Source organism: Cherax quadricarinatus, chromosome 66, assembly GCF_038502225.1.
Source record: "Cherax quadricarinatus isolate ZL_2023a chromosome 66, ASM3850222v1, whole genome shotgun sequence".
NCBI lineage: Eukaryota > Metazoa > Arthropoda > Malacostraca > Decapoda > Parastacidae > Cherax > Cherax quadricarinatus.
In genome coordinates, this window is record NC_091357.1 from 12925204 (window position 1) to 12948921 (window position 23718).

General features: G+C 41.3%; 1 protein-coding gene across 13 annotated transcripts in view; it reads right to left on the reverse strand.

Annotated features, from left to right (window-relative positions):
* LOC128704175 (rho GTPase-activating protein 45) overlaps window positions 1-23718 on the reverse strand; it is a 525272-nt gene that overhangs the window by 26689 nt on the left and 474865 nt on the right. For 11 of the 13 annotated variants that reach the window (XR_011393852.1, XR_011393853.1, XM_070099091.1 and 8 more), the window contains 9 exons: window positions 21022-21226; window positions 19849-20013; window positions 16724-16854; window positions 16264-16452; window positions 12236-12420; window positions 4044-4222; window positions 3610-3755; window positions 3183-3250; window positions 2555-2742 (listed from right to left, as the gene is read on the reverse strand). Coding sequence is in view for 11 of the 13 variants with exons in the window: in XM_070099091.1 (XP_069955192.1) it covers window positions 2555-2742; window positions 3183-3250; window positions 3610-3755; window positions 4044-4222; window positions 12236-12420; window positions 16264-16452; window positions 16724-16854; window positions 19849-20013; window positions 21022-21226 (1456 nt within the window). In the remaining 2 variants the exon portion in view is untranslated. The remainder of the gene's footprint in view (window positions 1-2554; window positions 2743-3182; window positions 3251-3609; window positions 3756-4043; window positions 4223-12235; window positions 12421-16263; window positions 16453-16723; window positions 16855-19848; window positions 20014-21021; window positions 21227-23718) is intronic. The other 2 variants (XM_070099090.1, XM_070099088.1) reach the window with 1 other exon arrangement.

Consider the following 23718-nt stretch of genomic DNA (forward strand, 5'->3'; position numbering starts at 1 on the left):
CCCGATAAAAGCTTGACCTGTAAGTGTTATCCCGATAAAAGCTTGACCTGTAATTGTTATCCCGATAAAAGCTTGACCTGTAAGTGTTATCCCGATAAAAGCTTGACCTGTAATTGGTATCCCGATAAAAGCTTGACCTGTAAGTGTTATCCCGATAAAAGCTTGACCTGTAATTGGTATCCCGATAAAAGCTTGACCTGTGATTAGTATCCCGATAAAAGCTTGACCTGTGATTAGTATCCCGATAAAAGCTTGACCTGTGATTAGTATCCCGATAAAAGCTTGACCTGTAATTGTTATCCCGATAAAAGTTTGACCTGTAAGTGCTATCCCGATAAAAGCTTGACCTGTAATTGGTATCCCGATAAAAGCTTGACCTGTAATTGTTATCTTTGTTTTCATTCTTGTTGGTAATATTCCATTAGGAAAATCATTAGGAAAAAACAAGTGGGCGAAATGGAATGAGCAAAATTCCCGAAATGATCAATATTTAGATTCAAAATTAGAAATTCCTGGATATTTAAATTTTCTGAGGAATTTTGTGGCTCTGTTGGTAGGCGGAAGAAAAGGTCGGGAAGACTGATTCTGTTTTTGCAGATCAAAGAAACGACTGATTGATTCAGCGAACACCAGCTGATGGAAAAGAAACCTCACGACGACGTTTCGCTCCGTCCTGAACTACTCTCAAGTGACTTAAGAACATAAGAAAGAACACTACAGCAGGCCTACTGGTCCATGCGAGGCAGGTCCAGTAGGACCTTAAGTCAATGGACCAGGAGGGAGCAAAAGGTCGTCATAAAATTCCTCTCCTAGGTGTGGGTTTTTAGTAAATTCTTCCAGTCACGGTATTGAGGCAAAAAAATTATAGAGTTCCATGGCTCGGTTATCATGGCAGAAATAAAATGGTGTATATTTCAAGACAAAGTTATTTTGGTTTGAAAGAAAATCACGTATGATAAACACATGAAAAGAAAAAAACGTCCTCAGTGGACAATGTTACAAGTGGTATCCCTCAAGTAGTAGTTCTTGGCTCATTAATGATTATATTTAATAAAAACACTTGCCGAAGGTCCTGAGATTTGATATCAGAATAATTCCAGAGGTGAAAGTAATGATGTATAAAGAGAGACGAAGGAAAATGAACCTTTGATACATTTGAAGAGTTTCGAGAGTTTTACTACTCTCAAAGCCCGGCCATGGGCCAGGCTCGCCTTGTGCTTGCCTGGTCAACCAGGCTGTTGCTGCTGAAGGTTCCACATATCCATCACAGCCTGGTTGACTGACCACCTTGAAGACAGGAGAACCAGAGGAGACATATTCACGTTGTAGAAAATACTCTGGGAAACTGACAGGGTGAATAGAGACGAACTATTTGAAAAGAGTTCGCCAGAAGCAAAGGTACACAGAAACTAGAACTAAGAATGTGCCACAAAGCTCCGAGGAAAAGCTTTTGTTCCAGGATCTGTATCGTATGCAGAGTGTTTGACATAGTAAATAGTTTCAACTACCATAGACCTCACGGGGCCAGGAGCTGTGAATCAACCCATGTAACGAAAATACTGTAATGTAATGGTTTTGAAGAATGAGTCACTGGCTGGCGAAATATTTTATTATATTAGGATATGCAAATGTTACACAAGCACCATGGCAAGCACCATGGCAAGCACCATGGCAAGCACCATGGCAAGCACCATGGCAAGCACCATGGCAAGTACCATGGCAAGCACCATGGCAAGCACCATGGCAAGCACCATGACAAGCACCATGACAAGCACCATGGCAAGCACCATGGCAAGCACCATGACAAGCACCATGGCAAGCACCATGACAAGCACCATGGCAAGCACCATGACAAGCACCATGACAAGCACCATGACAAGCACCATGGCAAGCACCATGGCAAGAACCCACACACAACTTATAAACACGGAGATGAATCACAGGGAGAGAAGACAACACTAATAACATCAGAGTGGTGAAGAAGAGAGGTATCCTGGGCAACTCCATAATGAACTATAAAGCAACACACTTTTACAAGCAGCAACGACGTAAACACATCCCTCCAGCTTACAAAAGAATGGACACAATTCTATATGCACCAACATATATTTTACAAAACTTCGCAGCACTGTAATAAATTATACATGAATTTCATTACGACCCTCATGTAAAATGCACAATATATGTCATTACGAAACTAAATAAACGAGCCCACTTATTCCATTCATGTTGTCAATATAATAAATATTTATATACCTTCAACTTCCGTTGTCAATACTTACGTTCACACACATTCAACTCCCGTTGTTAATTTTAATTAACGTTCTTGCGTATCTAACTCATGTTGTCTGTATTGAATATTGTCGAGACGTAATCTAATCCTGCCTCACGAAATTTTAATATGACGATTTCAAGCAAATCACAGAACGAGGCTTCAACCCATAGTGGTGTAAAAACTGATAGGCCTGGTAGGCCTGCCAGTTTTTGCACCAAACTCCCGTTGTCAATATTTGTGAATTTCAGTACATATTCAGTACGAGTTACCAATACTAACCTAATACATCGGAATCTTTCCTCTCCTTGAGAGCGTGATGCTGAGCCGTGATGCTGGAAGATGCAGCATCCTCAGCCAGCCCCACCAACTCTGGTGGTGGTCGCTTGTACCCGCTGATGGTGACGTTGACCACACCGCTACTGCTGCTACTGCTACTGCTACTGCTGGTGTGTGTACTCGTCTGCCTGCTGCAACAGCCACACAATTTACTAGTTAGTGTTCTCTAGACTCCAATAGTATACACACACATATAAACGGCGTGTGAGATGACATGATCATTGCGTGCAAATGAACCTGATGTTAGCTGCTCATAGGCAAGTAGGACTCAACTTAGTTAAGTGATAAGAGTAGCTTTTCTCATGCATCGCGCAGAAAAAGGCGAGTATATACAGAGAAACATCGCAGTCAGCAGGATTCGAACCCACGACAGGGAGACTGGTAAGGTTCCCCGAGTGACGTTGTACACCACTCGACATCTGTGGCCAAGTGGTATAGAGCGTCACTTAGGGAACCTTGACAGTCTCCCTGTCGTGGGTTCGAATCCTGATGACTGCGATCTGTCCCTCTCTCCCTTGTAAGGTACACGGTAAGTAACTAGCACTGTAAGGTACACGGTAAGTAAACTAACCTTGGTGTAGAGTGCTTGAGTACCTCATCCAGTCTGTGAGTACGAGTGGCTGGTGTGACCGACGGTACCTGGCAGGAAGACAACAGTGACTTAGCTAGCTTCCAGGTGTGCTACCGTAATAATAGTGAAGAAAAAAAACACAGGGTGCAAAGCAAGTGTAATTGGAATGATTTGCAAGTCTCTGACTTGATGAAGCTCTGTACTCGATGTCTGTAACCACAACTAGGCGAGTACACACACACACACAATAAAGCAAGCAAGAACACACACAAGAGAGAAGGGTTCGATCAATAGAGGTTTGAACTTCCTTCCAAGGCTTGGCCCACAGCCGTCCCAGACACGAGACTCGAATGTCACAACTAGACCAGGGAAGACAAGACTCACAGAAGCCTGTGAGGATATCATTCACAGAAGTTAACCCACTCACCTGGTACTGTTCAGGTTGGCCGAAGATTTCGTAAGCAAACATAATGAGAAGCTCGATGGCCCTGGTCTGATGTACTGTGTCCACCAGGGAGCTGAGAGACGCTGATCCCTCTGACGTCCGTAGTAACGTGGGGCCGAAGACAATACCTGGAGGAGGAACGGGAGGAGAACTCACCGAGGGAAAAGACGCAGAGGAAAGAATAGGAAGCAGGAGAGAATGAGAAAGTGCCATATTCTCCCTCGCTCATTCCCTGTGTTAGAGAACACTTCCCACTCTCCAAAGTTAGGAGAAAAAAAAAGCCCCACTCACCTAACAACACCTCCCACACCTAACTTAGATAACACCACCCACACGCCTAACTTAGATAACCCCGTCCCACACACCTAACTTAGAGAACACCTCCCACACACCTGACTTAGAGAACACCTACTCACCTAAGTTAGAGGAAGGCATGTTGTTGACAGGAGCGTGTAAGGTGACACGGTGCAGGTGGTGCATGAGCAAGGCGAGGCAGTTGAGGTGGTGGCGAGGCAGTCGCCTCACTAACTCCTTCAGTTCCTCCGTCGTGCGTGCGCACTCTCCCCCGCCTCCTGTAGGACATTCCTTGGCGATTCTGCAGAAGGATCCACGCATGTTGTTCACTCACATGTGTTGCAGGTGTCTATAATGAGGCAACTCAAGCTACTCTAGGTAAGGTTTCACTTGGGTCGATTTGGTTAGGTTAGGTTAGGTTAGGTTAGGTAAGGTTAGGTCAGGTTAGGTTAGGTTAGGTTAGGTTAGGTAAGGTTAGGTTAGGTTAGGTTAGGGTAACTTAGGTTAGGTTAGGTAAGGTTAGGTTAAGTTAGGTTAGGTTAGGTTAAGTTAGGTTAGGTTAGGTTAAGTTAGGTTAGGTTAGGTTAGGTTAGGTTAGGTTAGGTTAAGTTAGGTTAGGTTAGGTTAGGTTAAGTTAGGTTAGGTTAGGTTAGGTTAGGTTAAGTTAGGTTAGGTTAGGTTAGGTTTGGTTCACCTTGGCTTGGCTAGAATATCGCTTCTTTCTCAAATTTAACCAATAACCACAAGGAACAGCACCGTTAACCTCAAGAATACATAAATATTAAACGACAATTCGAAAAACGAACGAAAAACGACATAAGGTTCCAAAACACACGTTCGCAATTTAGTGTCAGATTTTTCTCAGTGTTCTTAACATAGAGTAAAAAAAAATACAAAAACCTAAAAGAACAACGTTTCCGAGCAGGAGGATTAAACTCCAGGATTCATCTGTGGATACGGATTAAATCCGGTCCCCGCCACTTGTACCTGTCTGAGCTGCCGCCGCCTTGTTCAACCTCTGTACAACCAGAGACCTTGTACCACAATAACACTGTAAGAGCGTAACACAGCATATAACATAGTATGTAATGCTGCATATAACACAGCATATTATACAGTGTATAACACAGCATATAACACAGTTTATAACACAGTAAATAACACAGCATATAACATAGTATATAATGCAGCATATAACACAGCATATTATACAGTGTATAACACAGCATATAACACAGCATATTACACGGTAAATAAAACAGCATATAACACAGTTTATAACACAGTATATAACACAGCATATAACATAGTATATAATGCAGCATATAACACAGCATATTATACAGTGTATAACACAGCATATAACACAGTATATGACACAGTATATAACACAATATATAACACAGGATATAACAGTATATAATACAGCATATAACACAGCATGTAACACAGCATATAACACAGAATATGATACAGCATATAACAGAGCATATATAACATAGGATATAACACAGCATATAACACAGGATATAACACAGTATATAACACAGTATATAACACAATATATAACACAGGATATAACAGTATATAATACAGCATATAGCACAGCATGTAACACAGCATATAACACAGAATATGATACAGCATATAACAGAGCACATATAACATAGGATATAACACAGCATATAATACAGGATATAACACAAGATTTAACGAAAGACATAATACAATATATAACACAAGACAACACGATATATAACACAAGACGTAGCACACAAGACATAACACAAGACATAACGTAAGACATAGCACAAGATATAACACAAGACATAACACAAGACATAACGTAAGACATAGCACAAGATATAACACAAGACATAACACAAGACATAACACTAGACATAACACAAGACATAACACAAGACATAACACAAGACATAACACTAGACATAACACAAGACATAACACAAGACATAACGTAAGACATAGCACAAGATATAACACAAGACATAACACAAGACATAACACTAGACATAACACAAGACATAACACAAGACATAACACAAGACATAACACAAGACATAACACAAGACATAACACAAGACATAACACTAGACATAACACAAGACATAACACTAGACATAACACAAGACATAACACAAGACATAACACAAGACATAACACAAGACATAACACAAGACGTAACACAAGACAAAACACAAGACAAAACACAAGACATAACACAAGACATAACACAAGACGTAACACAAGACATAACACAAGACATAACACAAGACATAACACAAGACATAACACAAGACATAACACAAGACGTAACACAAGACATAACACAAGACATAACACAAGACATAACACAAGACATAACACAAGACATAACACAAGACGTAACACAAGACATAACACAAGACAACACAAGACATAACACAAGACATAACAAGACATAACACAAGACAACACAAGACGTAACACAAGACATAACACAAGACATAACACAAGACATAACACAAGACAAAAGACAAGACATAACACAAGACATAACACAAGACAACACAAGACATAACACAAGACATAACACAAGACAACACAAGACATAACACAAGACAACACAAGACATAGCACAAGACATAACACAAGACATAACACAAGACATAACACAAGACAACACAAGACATAACACAAGACATAACACAAGACAACACAAGACATAACACAAGACATAACACAAGACATAACACAAGACAACACAAGACATAACACTAGACATAACACAAGACAAAACACAAGACATAACACAAGACATAACACTAGACATAACACAAGACATAACACAAGACATAACACAAGACATAACACAAGACATAACACAAGACATAACACAAGACAAAACACAAGACATAACACAAGACAAAGCACAAGACATAACACAAGACAACACACGACGTAACACAAGACGTAACACAAGACATAACACAAGACAACACAAGACATAACACAATACAACACAAGACATAACACAAGACAACACAAGACATAACACAAAACAACACAAGACATAACACAAGACATAACACAAGACAACACAAGACGTAACACAAGACAACACAAGACATAACACAAGACAACACAAGACGTAACACAAGACGTAACACAAGACATAACACAAGACGTAACACAAGACATAACACAAGACAACACAAGACGTAACACAAGACGTAACACAAGACATAACACAAGACGTAACACAAGACATAACACAAGACAACACAAGACGTAACACAAGACGTAACACAAGACGTAACACAATACATAACACAAGTCAACACAAGACGTAACACAAGACATAACACAAGACAACACAAGACGTAACACAAGACGTAACACAAGACATAACACAAGACAACACAAGACGTAACACAAGACGTAACACGAGACATAACACAAGACAACACAAGACATAACACAAGACAACACAAGACATAACGCAAGACAACACAAGACGTAACACAAGACATAACACAAGACATAACACAAGACGTAGCACAAGACGTAACACAAGACGTAACACAAGACATAACACAATACATAACACAAGACAACACAAGACGTAACACAAGACATAACACAAGACATAACACAAGACAACACAAGACGTAACACAAGACATAACACAAGACGTAACACAAGACATAACACATGACAACACAAGACATAACACAAGACATAACACAAGACATAACACAAGACATAACACAAGACATAACACAAGACGTAACACAAGACGTAACACAAGACATAACGCAAGACATAACACAAGACATAACACAAGACGTAACACAAGACGTAACACAAGACATAATACAACACAAGACGTAACACAAGACGTAGCACAAGACATAACACAAGATATAACACAAGACATAACACAAGACATAACACAAGACGTAACACAAGACATAACACAAGACATAATACAACACAAGACGTAACACAAGACATAACACAAGACATAACACAAGACGTAACACAAGACGTAACACAAGACGTAACACAAGATGTAACACAAGACGTAACACAAGATGTAACACAAGACATAACACAAGACGTAACACAAGACGTAACACAAGACATAACACAAGACGTAACACAAGACATAACACAAGACGTAACACAGGACGTAACACAAGACGTAACACAAGACATAACACAATACGTAACACAAGACATAACACAAGACGTAACACAAGACGTAACACAATACGTAACACAAGACATAACACAAGACGTAACACAAGACGTAACACAAGACGTAACACAAGACATAACACAAGACGTAACACAAGACGTAACACAAGACGTAACACAAGACATAACACAATACGTAACACAAGACATAACACAATACGTAACACAAGACATAACACAAGACGTAACACAAGACGTAACACAAGACGTAACACAAGACGTAACACAAGACGTAACACAAGACATAACACAAGACGTAACACAAGACGTAACACAAGACGTAACACAAGACATAACACAATACGTAACACAAGACATAACACAAGACGTAACACAAGACGTAACACAAGACATAACACAACGCACTATATTATTCATACATCTGGTCTTATGACATTAATATTTTTCAACTGCAACAAACTTATTTTTCCAAATATTTATAGGAAGGTTAAAGGAGGAGGGTTGAAGGCCAGGAACAGTGCGGGCTTTATCCTCCGTCCAGCAAGACGGTCAAGTTAGTAACATTGTACGAACCTTGTCTACAAAAACACTGATGATAATTAAGTGAGAGGGGAAACAACTGGGAGAAACGAGGTGGTTAGAGCTGAGTAAGGCATATAAACGACTTAATTAAGATGCTGGACGGTTGACTAAGCTGAATTTATAGTAACGACCAGCATTAATATCGGGATTGTTGTAATGGGAAGGCATTTCCCAGTGCTCATGAGGGCTAGATTAGTGGGGGCTGGTGATGGTTGTGGTGGTGGTGGTGTTGGTGGTGGTGGTGGTGGTGTCGGTGGTGATGGTGTCGGTGGTAGCGGTGGTGGTGGTGGTGGTGGCGGTGGTGGCGGTGGTGGTGGTGTTGGTGGTGGCGGTGGTGGTGGTGGCGGTGGTGGTGGTGGTGGCGGCGGTGGTGGTGGTGGCGGTGGTGGCGGTGGTAGGGGTGGCGGTGGTGGCGGTGGTGGCGGTGGCGGTGGTGGCGGTGGTGGCGGTGGCGGTGGTGGCGGTGGTGGCGGTGGCGGTGGTGGCGGTGGTGGTGGCGGTAGTGGTGGTGGTGGCGGTGGTGGTGGTGATGGTGGTGGTGGTGATGGTGGTGGTGGTGGTGGTGATGATGGTGGTGGTGGCGTTGGCGGTGGTGATGGTGGTGGTGGTGGCGGTGGTGGTGGCGGTGGTGGTGGTGGCGGCGGTGATGGTGGTGGTGGTGGCGGTGGCGGTGGTGGTGGCGGTGGTGGTGGAGGCGGCGGCGGGGGTGGTGGTGATGGTGGTGGTGGTGGCGGTGGTGGTGGAGGCACTGTTGTTGGAGATAATGATACAGTTCCCTCCTGAAGACTCCTGCTTATTTCAACAATATATCCATCTGCTGGTAGTACGTTGAAAAGTCTCGGACCACGGATGATGATACAGTGTTCTCTTATCGTTCCCGTGGTGCACAACTTGAAAACATTTCTTCCAACATCCCTTCAGTGCCTTGATATGGTAGTGTGTAGATTTGGATGAATGGTTTACAGTACAGATAAAGTGAAGAACTAAACACATGTACAACATCTGGGTATCTTTATTGTAGATGTTTTACCAACCAGTGACTTTATCGGTGCAATACATGGACATAATAAAGATGAGATAATCAGTCCTTCAGTCTACGATGCTCTTCAACAACTCCAAGACTGAGGGACTGATTACCTCATCTTTTGCATATAATTCAACATTCTTCACATTATGTCTTTGTATTGATAAAGTCACTGGATGATGGAACGTCTACAAATAAAGATACCCAGATGTCGTACATATGTCTAATTTTTTATATCTCTCTTCTTCCCTCAAGACAGAACAATCCCAGCAATATTCATCTTTCAAAACTGTATAGATTCATCAGGTCATGACTTAACAGAACTATACATAGCAAAGCTCCGTCAAAATATAGTTCTATACTGTGTCTCTCACTCTGTTACTATTAATATTAAGTTGTATGTTATCATCACATATTTCCGAACTATTAAAAATCATCACAAAGCAATGAAAACAGTTCCCGATTCCTTATTATTATTTCACGATGAATATCAACAAATCAATCTAAGCCATATATTGTAAGTCATCTCACAAGTCACCGGGTAATGTTCTAGATGCACAAATAAACAATTGATTTCTTGCCATTATCCCTTTTTTTTCAAACTGAGCAACAAGGCAGTGAGCTATCGAGTGGCGTTTCATTACTTTCCATTCGGTTTGTTCCAGCTCAATGGTGTACGAACGTCCGGGGCAGATTCTTCTTTTTTTTGAGGACATGCCACTGAAACAAATGAAAGTCCTTTAGGTTGGACACCGAGGAACACACTTTCGAGGGATCAACAGGATGAAATAGCGCATTGCCGACGAGTGTGAAGACATATCGCCCGCACAGGCCAAACGTTTCTTCAGTGGAGATTTCCAGTGTGACGGTAGAGGCGCTGAGAACCAGGTTTTGTGGGGCGACGTTGTGTTAGTGGAAGCTTGAGCTATAACCTGTGTGTTTTGTGCTCGTTCTGGGGTTGTACCTTGGTTATATCGGCTTGGACTGTGTATTGAACGTCTGTTTACTGAAGTCCTTGCTAGGACAGTATACTGAACGTCTGTTTATTGAAGTTCTATCTAGTATTGTGTATTGACATTCGTTTAGTGACGTTCTAGCTGGGAACGCCGACAATAAACCCAATTCATGGATGTCTTTGAGATTCAAATTCCCATGTGAAATTTAACACAACCAGCATATGCAACAGCCAGGCTTAAACTGCCACTGCTGTTTTGTAAGTTGTCAAACAGTTGCACAACTGCCACCTGGCTTCATCTCCCTGTAGACGGAATTTTTTCCCGTCCCCTTGTTGAGTGGTGGCTGGGAGTGGTGGCTGGGAGTGGTGGCTGGGAGTGGTGGCTGGGAGCAGTGGCTAGGAGTGGTGGCTGGGGTTGGTCAAAGGAGTCAGGGGTTTACACGCCTCTCAAAACTGTCACCATCTCCCTGAATCGTGTGAGTTTACTCCACTCGTGAACGCTGGCAGACTTGCCAGATTCTCCTGTCTTGTGAACATTTTAATACTTGTGAAATACCTACCAGCTCTCCCAGCCCGGTCTGATGCCAGGCTTTTCCTGACAGGTAAATCTTAATTCCTCTTACATTCACAACATATTTTTGTCTTGTTTCTCAGTAGCTCTTTGCAGTATTATATCTCCAGCTCCCAGGGAGTTAGATTCCTTTCCCAGAAACTATACACGTCATAAAGGGCGTCTGAAATTACTGAAGCATAAGGTTGAATACCATGTCTTCCTCTTGTAATTAGAATAAAAATATGGACGTTATATAGATGGAGTTATGAATGTGACTAGTTATGGTACGAGTTAGGTTAGGTTAAGTTAGGTTAGGTTAGGTTCGTCAGCAAACAGTATAAGTGTCCCCTGACGCGGGTCTTAGTCATATGTTGAACCGTCATTGGAGTTTTTGGTCATCTGGCCGAGACCTTCAGCTGGCTTATAGGTCAATCCCTTTAAAATTTGTGGTTATCATTACTTATGTACGAGTGTCAAGAAAATGCTGCTTGTTACGATAACCTGTTCAGTAGTGTTGTTCTTATAGCAAGAAGCTTAACACATGTGTACGTGTGAAGGTGGTGTAGTTACACGTGAATGGAATACAATACCGACAAGATGAAGAATTAGACACATATGAAACATCTATGTATCTTTATTGTAGACGTTTCGCCAACCAGTGGCTTTATCAATTTGTACTGATAAAGCCACTGGATGACGTAACATCTACATGTGTCTAATTCTTCATGGTGGGGCAGGTTGAGTGTCTTGCTCGTGCTAAACTCAATGATCTGAGTGTCACGTGATGTTTCCCTTCCTGTAGACACCTAACTTACCCATAACAACTGTGTGTCCATAATAACAATCTTCGGCAATCTATCAAAACAGAGCAATTAACTGAGGTGTGGAAGACAGCAAGTACTGTAGTCCTAATTTTTAGGAAATAAGACAGACGGGCAGCATTAAACTAGAGACCAGTGTCACTGACATGCCTTACCTGATGAACTCCGGGTAGAGCCTGAAGGAAAGCAGAGGTTCGGGTAGCTGACGAAGGTACAGCTTTAGGACGTTAGCGATGACGTTGGGGTGTTGATCTGTGAGGTCGACCAGGTTGGCACCGTTCTCAAAGGCCTGACACAACTTCTCCACCCGGTGCTTCACGCCAGACACCCGATAGATGCCCTGATACCAGGAGAAGAACCAGGTCTCAATACTTGTTCTTGTATGCAATAAGATCACAGTAAACAGGTAATATCAGAACGTGCAAAACAACTACTGATGAAAAGTAGTGAACCTCCAAGCGCTTTCGTTATTTCTCTCATTATCAAGGAACTGTGTACTTATATGTGTGTGGGTGTGAAACTCCGGAGGCTTGATCCTCCGTCAAGAATTTCACCGTCTAACTTCCCAGCCGCGACCCGAGAGTATAGTGACTCGGTCATAGCAAGACCAAGTGTCATAGCCGGGTCATGACACTCTACTCCCGTCTACCGTTCATCCTAGTTGAATGGCTACACCATTCAATCTAGTTCAGTGCCTGTGGTCACAGTCGTCTGGGAATCACTGAATGTCCTAGCTGAGGACGAACCCTCTTGTATTATACAATACTTGACCTCTTCTGGCCTCAGCAAAGGTCAGCACTATATTGGAATGACAGGACTGCCGACAAATATAGCAATAAGATATTATTTACAGACTATTAAAGGGTAAAATACCTTTAAGGAAGAAACGCTGTTACTAAATAAAGGTTTATTCTTGAAATGTACACAAATAACCCGCACAGGGAGAAAGTTACGATGACGTTTAGGATTGACTTGGACCATAAACTAGTCACACACTAACACACGAAGGTAAGAGTGCGGGTTATTTGCGTCTTGTTCCAGTCACGATATTCTTCTTTCTGGAAAGAGCATTTTCTTACCAAGGGTCACCTCTGATCAATAGTGACCAACTGAGGTGGACTGGAGAGGATTTATAAAGACAGCAAGGGGATTCAACGAGGCTTATGGAGCTTTACTGACAATAAGGACATTTTAGGAGGCACAGGAAGTTTAAAAGCTAAAGGGATTTAGGGAAGTAATTATGAACTTTAAACAAACTGAGCATATAAGACCTCCTTGCACTCTATCTGAGCACCAATACATCAACACCTTCCAGCACTCTCTACATGAACACCAATACATCAACACCTTCCAGCACTCTCTCTGAGCACCAATACAGCTAGACGGAAGCACATACGCTCAGTGACCACCAACAATCTGACTGGATGGAGACAAGGGTCGCGAGTAATGGATGAAGGATCGATCCTCCCACTCCTTGCAATTGCCAACTCATCTTCCCCTCCGGTAATTCTTCCTCACCCCGTCCTTTCCATTACTTGGATTAATAGAGATAAGTAGGAAGAAAAATCTGATCAATAGGCTCAGAAAAGACAAAAAGGTAACCTTAATCAGAATGAAAATATAGAAGTTCATAGAGCGGGTACATACAATGCTGATAATTACAGAATACCGAAGTTTATATATATATATATATATATATATATATATATATATATATATATATATATATATATATATATATATATATATATATATATATATATATATATATATATATATATATATATATATATATATATATATATATATATATATATATATATATATATATGTCGTGCCGAATAGGCAGAACTTGCGATCTTGGCTTAAATAGCAACGCTCATCTTGCCATATAGGAAAAGCGAACATTTGTGTATGCAATAATTTCGCCAAAATCATTCTGAACCTAACGAAAAAAATATATTTCACTGTGTTTGTTTAGTATTAAATTATTGTAAACAAAACTAAAATATATTTAGTTGGGTTAGGCTAAAATAAATTGTTCTTGTTATAATAAGGTTAGGTAAGTTTTCTAAGATTCTTTTGGAGCAAAATTAAAAATTTTTACATTTACATTAATGAAAAAAATATATCTTTAAACGTATAAGAGAAAATTTTAGAAAGGACTTAATTTTAAATGAGTTCTTGCTAATTGACCAGTTTTACATATTCGGCACGACATATATATATATATCTTCTTTGTTTCAACACACCGGCCGTATCCCACCGAGGCAGGGTGGCGCAAAATGAAAAACGAAAGTTTCTCCTTTTACATTTAGTAATATATACAGGAGAAGGGGTTACTAGCCCCTTGCTCCCGGCATTTTAGTCGCCTCTTACAGCACGCATGGCTTACGGAGGAAGAATTCTGTTCCACTTCCCCATGGAGGTAAGAGGAAATAAACAAGGACAAGAACTAGAAAGAAAACCCAGATGGGTGTGTATATATGTGCTTGCACATGTATGTGTAGTGTGACCTAAGTGTAAGTAGAAGTAGCAAGACGTACCTGAAATCTTGCATGTTTATGAGACAGCAAAAAGGACACCAGCAATCCTACCATCATGTAAAACAATTACAGGCTTTCGTTTTACACTCACTTGGCAGGACTGTAGTACCTCCCTGGGCGGTTGTTGTCTACCAACCTACTACCTAGGATATATATATATATATATATATATATATATATATATATATATATTGATATATATATATATATATATATATATATATATATATATATATATATATATATACCACGCAGAAACAGGGGGGTATATACAGAGAAATATCGTAGTCAGCAGGATTCGAACCCACGAGAGGGAGGCTGGCAAAGTTCCCCAAGTGAAGCTCTAGACCACTCGGCCACAGATGCATCTATGGCCGAGTGGTCTAAAGCATCACCTTGGAACTTTGCCAGCCTCCCTGTCGTGGGTTCGAATCCTGCTGACTGCGATCTTTCTCTGTATGTACCGGCCTGTTTCTGCGTGGTACATTGATGTATGTTTGTGTGTGTTTATGAGTATGTGAACATATACAGGCTGATATTTAATGAAGAGGGGAGGGGGGTATTTTTTCCCGTGGAGTAAGGAAAGTGGACAGCGCTAATAGTGAACGAACGTAAGAAGAAAGAGGGAGAGGGAGGTGAAAGGAATAAAGAGAAAGGGGGAGTTAATTCTAGGCAAGTGAGAGTGTGAGGGAGGGGGTAGGAGGAACACTGCAGCAGACCTACTGACCCATACCAGGCAGGTCCTCCTCGAACCCAAACTCACCAACAAAAACATATGCTTAAATTTGCTCCCACTGCTACCCCAGGACAGACTTTACAAGGTTCACCAAACACCACAAATTTCCTAAACAAATCCGTATATCAGAAAAAATAATGAGATACTGAACAATTCAATTCAACTTTTGTATACAGCTGCACGATAATTGGTCGGTACATCAGTAATGAGGCAGGTTGTTAGGGTTAATTGAAGTCTATCAACCGTACGAGTGTCATTAAGGACGCAGTCCACCTAGGCACTAATATCAGGAATGCCATAGTGCCACAAATGGGCACTAAAATAAATCTTTCAATGTATAATCATGTGTATATATGTATGAGTACACGTAAACAAAGATATACACCACCAGGTGTATAATTACCAACATACCACTTTTCTGTGTATAATTACCAATATATACACTTCTCGGTGTATAAGCGCTAATATACATACTTCTAGGTATATAAACACCAATATACACAAATCTAGGTGCATAAATACCAATATACACACTTCTCGATGTATAAAACCAACAATAACACTTCCCGGTATACGGTATATACAAAGCAAAATACACCTCACCCAGTATATTTACAATTAGATGCACACTTATCGGTGTATACAAACTGAGATATACATCTCCATACACACATACATGCACAAATAGCTTCTTTTCTCATACACCTCATGTATTTGAAGTAATCCAGGTTTAAGGACCGAAACGTCTCCAAATAAAGGTATCTGAAGCGTATGCCTTCACTTCCAGCTCTCTTTAAGGTATCGAGTCATTTATTCTCCTTATAGAATCATATACCTGAATCATATACCTGAATCATATACCTTTTCAAAACATTTTCTTAATGATTCTTTAAGGACTGACCTTAATCTTGCTCCCTCTGGTGTCTATTTCTGCCACGCACTTGACCACGAGATGGGGAATCGAAGTGTTGGTCTCGCTGAGGTGCTGGGCGAGATCCACACCGAAGGTCGTCATTTTACGGGGCAGCCGCTTGTGTCCACACTGGATAGCTAGCGTCTCCAGGCACTTCTTGTGGCACCCGAGTCCACACTGTTGGATGCCAGGGAGTAGTGGGTTAGTGGTAGTGGTGAGGGTGGTGATTGTAGTGGTGATGAGGGTGGTGATTGTAGTGGTGATGAGGGTGGTGATTGTAGCGGTGGTGAGGGTGGTGATTGTAGCGGTGGTGAGGGTAGTAATTGCACTGGTGGTGGTGGTGATGATGATGAGTAATTACATAATAATGAAGTTGATAATTAATAATGACGTGATAATGAATTAATAATTAATAGCAATAATAATAATAATAATTTTGAGAAGTTACCTCAGCACATTCGTAGCCATGGAAGTAGACGTAGGAGTCACACTCACGACACCTGGAGGGCGTCTTCAGTTTTCTGAAGGTGTGACTGACTGCAGCTTTGCTCATCACCTGTCGTCTGTACGTGGGTTCCACTGTGGAGAATACAATGAAAAAATATAATTTTCTATTAAGATTATATATATCAATGCACGACGCAGAAGCAGGCGGGTATATACTGAGAAAAATCGCAGTCATCAGGCTTCAAATCCACGTCAGGGTCGTCTGGCAAGGTTCCCCTAGTGACGCTCTAGACCATTCGGCCACAGGGACATCTGTGACCGAATGGTCTTATTCTTGAATACACAGCATCAGTGTGGAACCCTCCACCTAGTCAAGAACAGGTGAAAATCGACAAAGTCCTAATGATTCCATTTAAACTGGCACCTAAGTTGAAGGAGCTAGAAGAGGGAATATTATGACAACATACATAATACTCCAAGAAATAGATGGAATACACAAGGATAAACGTTTCTTTTCGAGAGAAGACTACAGTAAAACAAACCTGGATTAACACTATATACTGATTAACACTGTACACTTAGTACCATACACTTCACAACACTATACACTTAACACTATACACTTATTAGCACCATACACTTAATAACACTATACACTTCATAACACTATACACTTATTAACACTATGCACTAGGCACTTACTTATTAACACTAGGCACTTATTGACACTATACACTTATTAACACTATGCACTAGGCACTTACTTATTAACACTAGGCACTTATTGACACTATACACTTATTGACACTATGCACTTATTAACACTACACTGATGAACGCTGAAGACGAGGGGGGCTCGAACCGCTGTCTGCAGATTGACAGTCCGGCGCTCTATCGTCTCGGCTATCCAGGCCCCCAAGAGTATTGAATTGGAACTAATACTTATAGGATTATACTCCTCAGCCAGGAAGGCTGGCAAGGTTGGGTCCCAAGTGACGCTCTAGACCACTCGGCCACATATGCCTCATAAGCTGGGTAGCCTTGTTTACAAGCCATGTTTTTTGCCAGCCTTCCTGACGTGGTTTCGAATCCTACTGGTGATCTTTCTCAGCCTGTTTGTGCGTGGTGCATTGTTACTGTAGTATATTCCCTCACAGGAACCAACTGAACTCCTTTCCTCGGCTCAGGAGCTTCAGCAGTACATCGGTTCGAATCCCTCGTCCACCCTTCTGTTTATTCATTGACAGTTGTTCAATACAACTTAATTTAAGTCCATGAAAGCAGGAAGTTAAGTGGAATGAAGTGAACAACAACAGAAAGTAAGTGGTCTCCAGATACAAAGTTGTTTGATACTGATATGTATTAAATTAAAAACACTCAGGACATGTTTACTGAAAACTTGTAGTAGTGATTAAGGTTCTATTGGAGAGAAACTTTTCCAATAACCATGTCCTAGGTGATTACATTTTGTGAAGTGAACTCCACTGAAGAGTTGAAGAGGAGACACAAGAGTGGATAAACCAGGTCGGCCGCTTGAGAAGACACGTTAAATCCCAGAGTCTCATCTAAACCAAGTTAAACAGGAAGTTGTAAACACAAGATTGCAAAGAGAAAATGGGAAACAAAAAACTGCAAACAGAAAACTGCAACATAAATCTGCAAAGAGGAAACTACAAACAGAAAATCGCCAAGAGTAAATTGCAAAAAGGAACTTGCAAACGGAAAATTGCAGAGAGAAATTGGAAAGACAAAATTGCAAAGAGGAAAACCGCAAACGGAAAATTTCAAAGATGAAATTGCAAATAAAAATTGCAAAGGGGAAACGGTAAACAGAAAATTGTAAAGAGGAAATTGCAAACATCCATCCAAGTCTGATGCTCCACAACATTTTCCAAATATTTTTCATATTTCGTATATCTTGTCTGTCTGTCTCTCCCCACAAATGATTCCTGACTTTCTTGCTCCACAATACTTCCTACTTTCTTCCTAAACATTCCTCCTTTCTGTATATCATACTGCTTTCTTTATCTCTCCTACCCTCTGGCTTTATTTACAAGTGCATCTACGCTTTATTTACAAGTGCATCTACGCTTTATTTACAAGTGCATCTACGCTTTATTTACAAGTGCATCTACGCTTTATTTACAAGTGCATCTACGCTTTATTTACAAGTGCATCTATGCTTTATTTACAAGTGCATCTACGCTTTATTTACAAGTGCATCTACGCTTTATTTACAAGTGCATCTACGCTTTATTTACAAGTGCATCTATGCTTTATTTACAAGTGCATCTACGCTTTATTTACAAGTGCATCTACGCTTTATTTACAAGTGCATTTATGCTTTATTTACAAGTGCATCAACGCTTTATTTACAAGTGCATTTACGCTTTATTTAGATTTTTATGTATAGCAGTATGTTCACTCACAGCATGAGTGGCACTACCCAGTGAGTGGCACTACCCAGTAAGTGCCACTACCCAGTGAGTGACACTACCCAGTGAGTAGCACTACCCAGTGAGTGCCACTACCCAGTGAGTGCCACTACCCAGTGAGTGGCACTATCCAGTGAGTGGCACTACCCAGTGAGCGGCACTATCCAGTGAGTGGCACTACCCAGTGAGCTGCACTATCCAGTGAGTGCCACTACCCAGTGAGTGCCACTACCCAGTGAGTGCCACTACCCAGTGAGTGCCACTACCCAGTGAATGCCACTACCCACAGTGAGTGCCACTACCCAGTGAGTGCCACTACCCAGTGAGTGTCACTACCCAGTAAGTGCCACTACCCAGTGAGTGCCACTACCCAGTGAGTGCCACTACCCAGTGAGTGCCACTACCCAGTGAGTGCCACTACCCAGTGAGCGCCACTACCCAGTGAGTGCCACTACCCAGTGAGTGCCACTACCCAGTGAGTGCCACTACCCAGTGAGTGCCACTACCCAGTGAGTGCCACTACCCAGTGAGTGCCACTACCCAGTGAGTGCCACTACCCAGTGAGTGCCACTACCCAGTGAGTGCCACTACCCAGTGAGTGCCACTGCCCACCAAGAAACTCATTATTCCGAGCAAAATCTCACAAAAAAAAGTTCAATTATCTCTCCTTGGCGACCTTGCCAAATCTTACCATTATCTGGGTCAGTCTCCAGCTCATCACCCGAGGAGATGGTGTGGGTGCGGCGTGTGGGCGTGCGGGGTGAGTGGGTGGGTGAGGCGTCCGCACTCTTGGCCGAGTGGGAGGAATCCACACTGTCAGTGTCGCTTCCACCCTGACCTGGTAGTCGACCCACTGCTGCGATGACGGCCATAGATACCCACGAGAGCGATGAAGATGAGGGAAACATACGGGATAAATTAGTCGAAGGAGTTAACAGATTAGCCAAGAAGTTAACACTCTAACCAGAGAGTTAACATGCTAAAAAAAAGTTGAATTTCTTAGCAGACTTAGCTGTGTAGCTAAGGTGATTAATCTTCCAGCCGTCAAGTTGACAGTTGGGAAAGAGTTAGACTGTCAAGGGGTTAAAGTGTCAAGGTGATGTGTCACTTTGTAATATCAAGGAGTTAGAATTAATCGGATTATATCTAAGATGTTAAACTATAATTTTTATATATATATGAGTAGAGATCGGACACATGATAATCAGAATTATTATACAGTAAGTTCACTTAAAAAATTATTGTAATTAGTGTAATTTTAGTAAATGGTTAGTAAATTCAATTTAAAAAACATCCAAAACTGAGTAGCAAGTACTATGAAGGCCTTTTTAGTACTATTTAGGTACTATTCAGGTACTATTCAGGTACTATTTCCATCGCATTTACCAAAAAAAAAAAGGATCGAAATAGTATCTGAATTTACCAAAAAAGAGTTTAAAGAGGTGAATATAATATAACAAGTTAAATCTCTTGGTTTAACTCTGCAAATTAAAAAATATTCGGAATATATATCATGTTAAAGCACTACGCAGAAACAAACTAGTATATGCAGAGAAAGATCGCAGTCAGTAGGATTCGAACCCACGTCAGGGGCTGCCCGGATTTTGAGGCATCTGTGGCCGAGTGGTGTAGAGCGTCACTTGGGGAACCTTGCCGACGCCCCTGACGTGGGTTCGAATCCTGCTGACTGCGATCTTTCTCCGTATATACCCGATTGTTTCTGCGTGGTGCATTAATACATATGTACTCAAGAGGATCATTCAAATCTAGGGTTAATGGAGGCTTGATCCTCCGTCTGTAGAGCGTGACATGCGTTACCCTTGAGGCTATGTTCTTAAGTAGGAGAATGCTTCTTGAAGCCCACCTTGGAGGTCGTCGGTGGAGGCCATGGAGCCATTAGCAGTGGAGTCGTGGTTGGGAGGCAGGTCCTGGGCTCCGGGGGTATACGGCTGGAAGGTGAAAGGAGCCTCCGGCTGCTCCTGTACCATAGAGGGACCAAGACGCTTCACAAACTCCATATACTGTGACCCAGGCTCGTACAGACGGGAACTCTCACACAGTGTCTGCAGCTGTGGGTACAAGGTGATGATCAGTGATGTGTACCCACACACAGTGTCTGCAGCTGTGGGTACAAGGTGATGATCAGTGATGTTTGCCACACATAATGTCTGCAGCTGTGGGTACAAGGTGATGATCAGTGATGTTTGCCACACATAATGTCTGCAGCTGTGGGTACAAGACGATGATCAGTGATGTTTGCTACACATAATGTCTGCAGCTGTGGGTACAAGACGATGATCAGTGATGTCTACCACACACAATGTCCGCAGCTGTGGATCATTAGTGATTTCTACACACGATTAAATTATTTCTAGCATTTTGCAAAGAAATGCTCAACGTTGTCAGGGTCATGGAGCTCCTGAGGAGCGGAAGATAATCAAACTTCATCAAAGGAAAGGCAGCTTAACTCCAAGAGCCCAGCTCCAATTGTTGAAAATAGGGTTTTGGTGAGTAGTAACTTGACATGATTGAGGGGATTCCAAGATGGTGTCCATTTGGAAGCAGAAATAGAAGGAAATACAATATAAGAAATAACACAAACATTTTGTATTGTGCTGATAATGGTATAAAACACCGACATGTTGAGGATTAAGACACATGTTCAGCACTTGGGTATCTTTATTGTTGAAACATTTCGCCTACACAGTAGGCTTCTTCAGTCAAATACAGAGACAGCAGGTGTAGTAGTGAAATGAAGATGATGTAATCAGTCCATACACATCATACACATTTTATACCCTGTGTATGTCGGTCTTCGCTCTCATACACATCCTAATACCGTGTGGGTGCTACATATTCTAACATGCGGATGTAACTTACATATATATCAACATTCTCAATAGATAATGAAACTTAAAATACACGAAGAAGCAAAAGACAACTTTTATACCAGCAAGGAGGAAAGAAAACACAAACTGGAGAAAAGAAATGAAAGAAAAGTAGCGCTGGAAAGGCTAGGAGAAAGTGAGCATGGATAACATACGGAAGCAGGAGGACAGCAGAAAACAGGAAACTAAGTAGATCTCAAAAAACAAAGAAACAAGTCGATAACTGCATAACATTGAAGGACAAAGCAGAAATGATGTATAGCCACGTTAGAAGGGAGATTAAAGTAAGAGATGATAAAGATGCAGGTAAAGTACTAAATAGAAGGCTCTAGGAGATATTCGTCGAGGAATTAGAGGAGAAAACAAGAGGAAGTGAAGGAAGAGGTGAGCCAGCTAAGCATACGGGAAATTAATAGATTAGAGGAAGAAGAAAAAGATATCATAAGAATATTAGATACAGTATAAACACCAGCATACACACACACACACACACACACACACACACACACACACACACACACACACACACACACACCAGTAAACATCAGTTACTAAATTAATTAGTCCATACCATGACCTCAGTGGCAGTCTTTCAGAAATATGTCACAACAACATTGAGAACAATCAGAATAAACAAGAACAATAACATCAAACAGTTCGCTGCCATTACCCTGGAACCTCCAGTGCGAGAATTATTTTTAACACACCATCCGTCTCCCACCGAAGTAGGGAGACATGGAAAAAAAAAGAAACACATTCACCATCAATCATCCAATGACTATCCTGCTATTGAAATCATGTAAATTAATATATTCATTGAGATGCGCTAAATCCGTAAGAGCTTTTTCCCGCCCCTTGACAGCAATCCTTGCGCTAGTTCGTTTCCTTACGTATTAGTGTTTCCGGTTCTGAACACTTTCAGGTAATAACACTATACAGAATTAATTTATATATCATAAAAATTTATTAATATACGGGTAAGTTTAGCGTCAGTGAGGAAAATACGGTAGAGATTGGTGTGGCAGCGGAGCAGATATTGCGTAGGTATATATATCAGAAATAGGTATCTATCTCTCAGCATGTATATACGCTAAGATATGTTTGTTTCTCAGTGTATATACACTGATAAATGTGTATTTGTATGTCTTAGTGTATATACACTGATGTGATGAATGGTTTGAAAAACCGACAAGTTGAAGATTGAGACACTCATGCAGCATATGGGAATCTTTATTCAGGAAACGTTTCGCCACACAGTGGCTTCATCAGTCCAATACAAAGAGGAGGGCGTAAGGAGAGGAGGAGAATGAGGTAATCAGTCCCTCAACCTGGAGTCGATGTGATCAGTCCATCAATCTTGTAGAATGTACAGCATAGGGCCGTAGACGTGGCTTATATACTGTAGTGAGGTGACGTGAAGCAGATGGAGGCGGGGTCATAGTGGTATCATCCACTAGTCGAAGTAGGTCTTCGTCCAAAGGTTGAACAAGTGTTGAAGAATTCTTTGTAACAATATCCCATGATGCTGCAGTGTCTGACAGTTGTGATGAATGGTTTGAAAAACCGACAAGTTGAAGATTGAGACACATGCTGCATATGCTGCATGAGTGTCTCAATCTTCAACTTGTCGGTTTTTCAAACCATTCATCACAACTGTCAGACACTGCAGCATC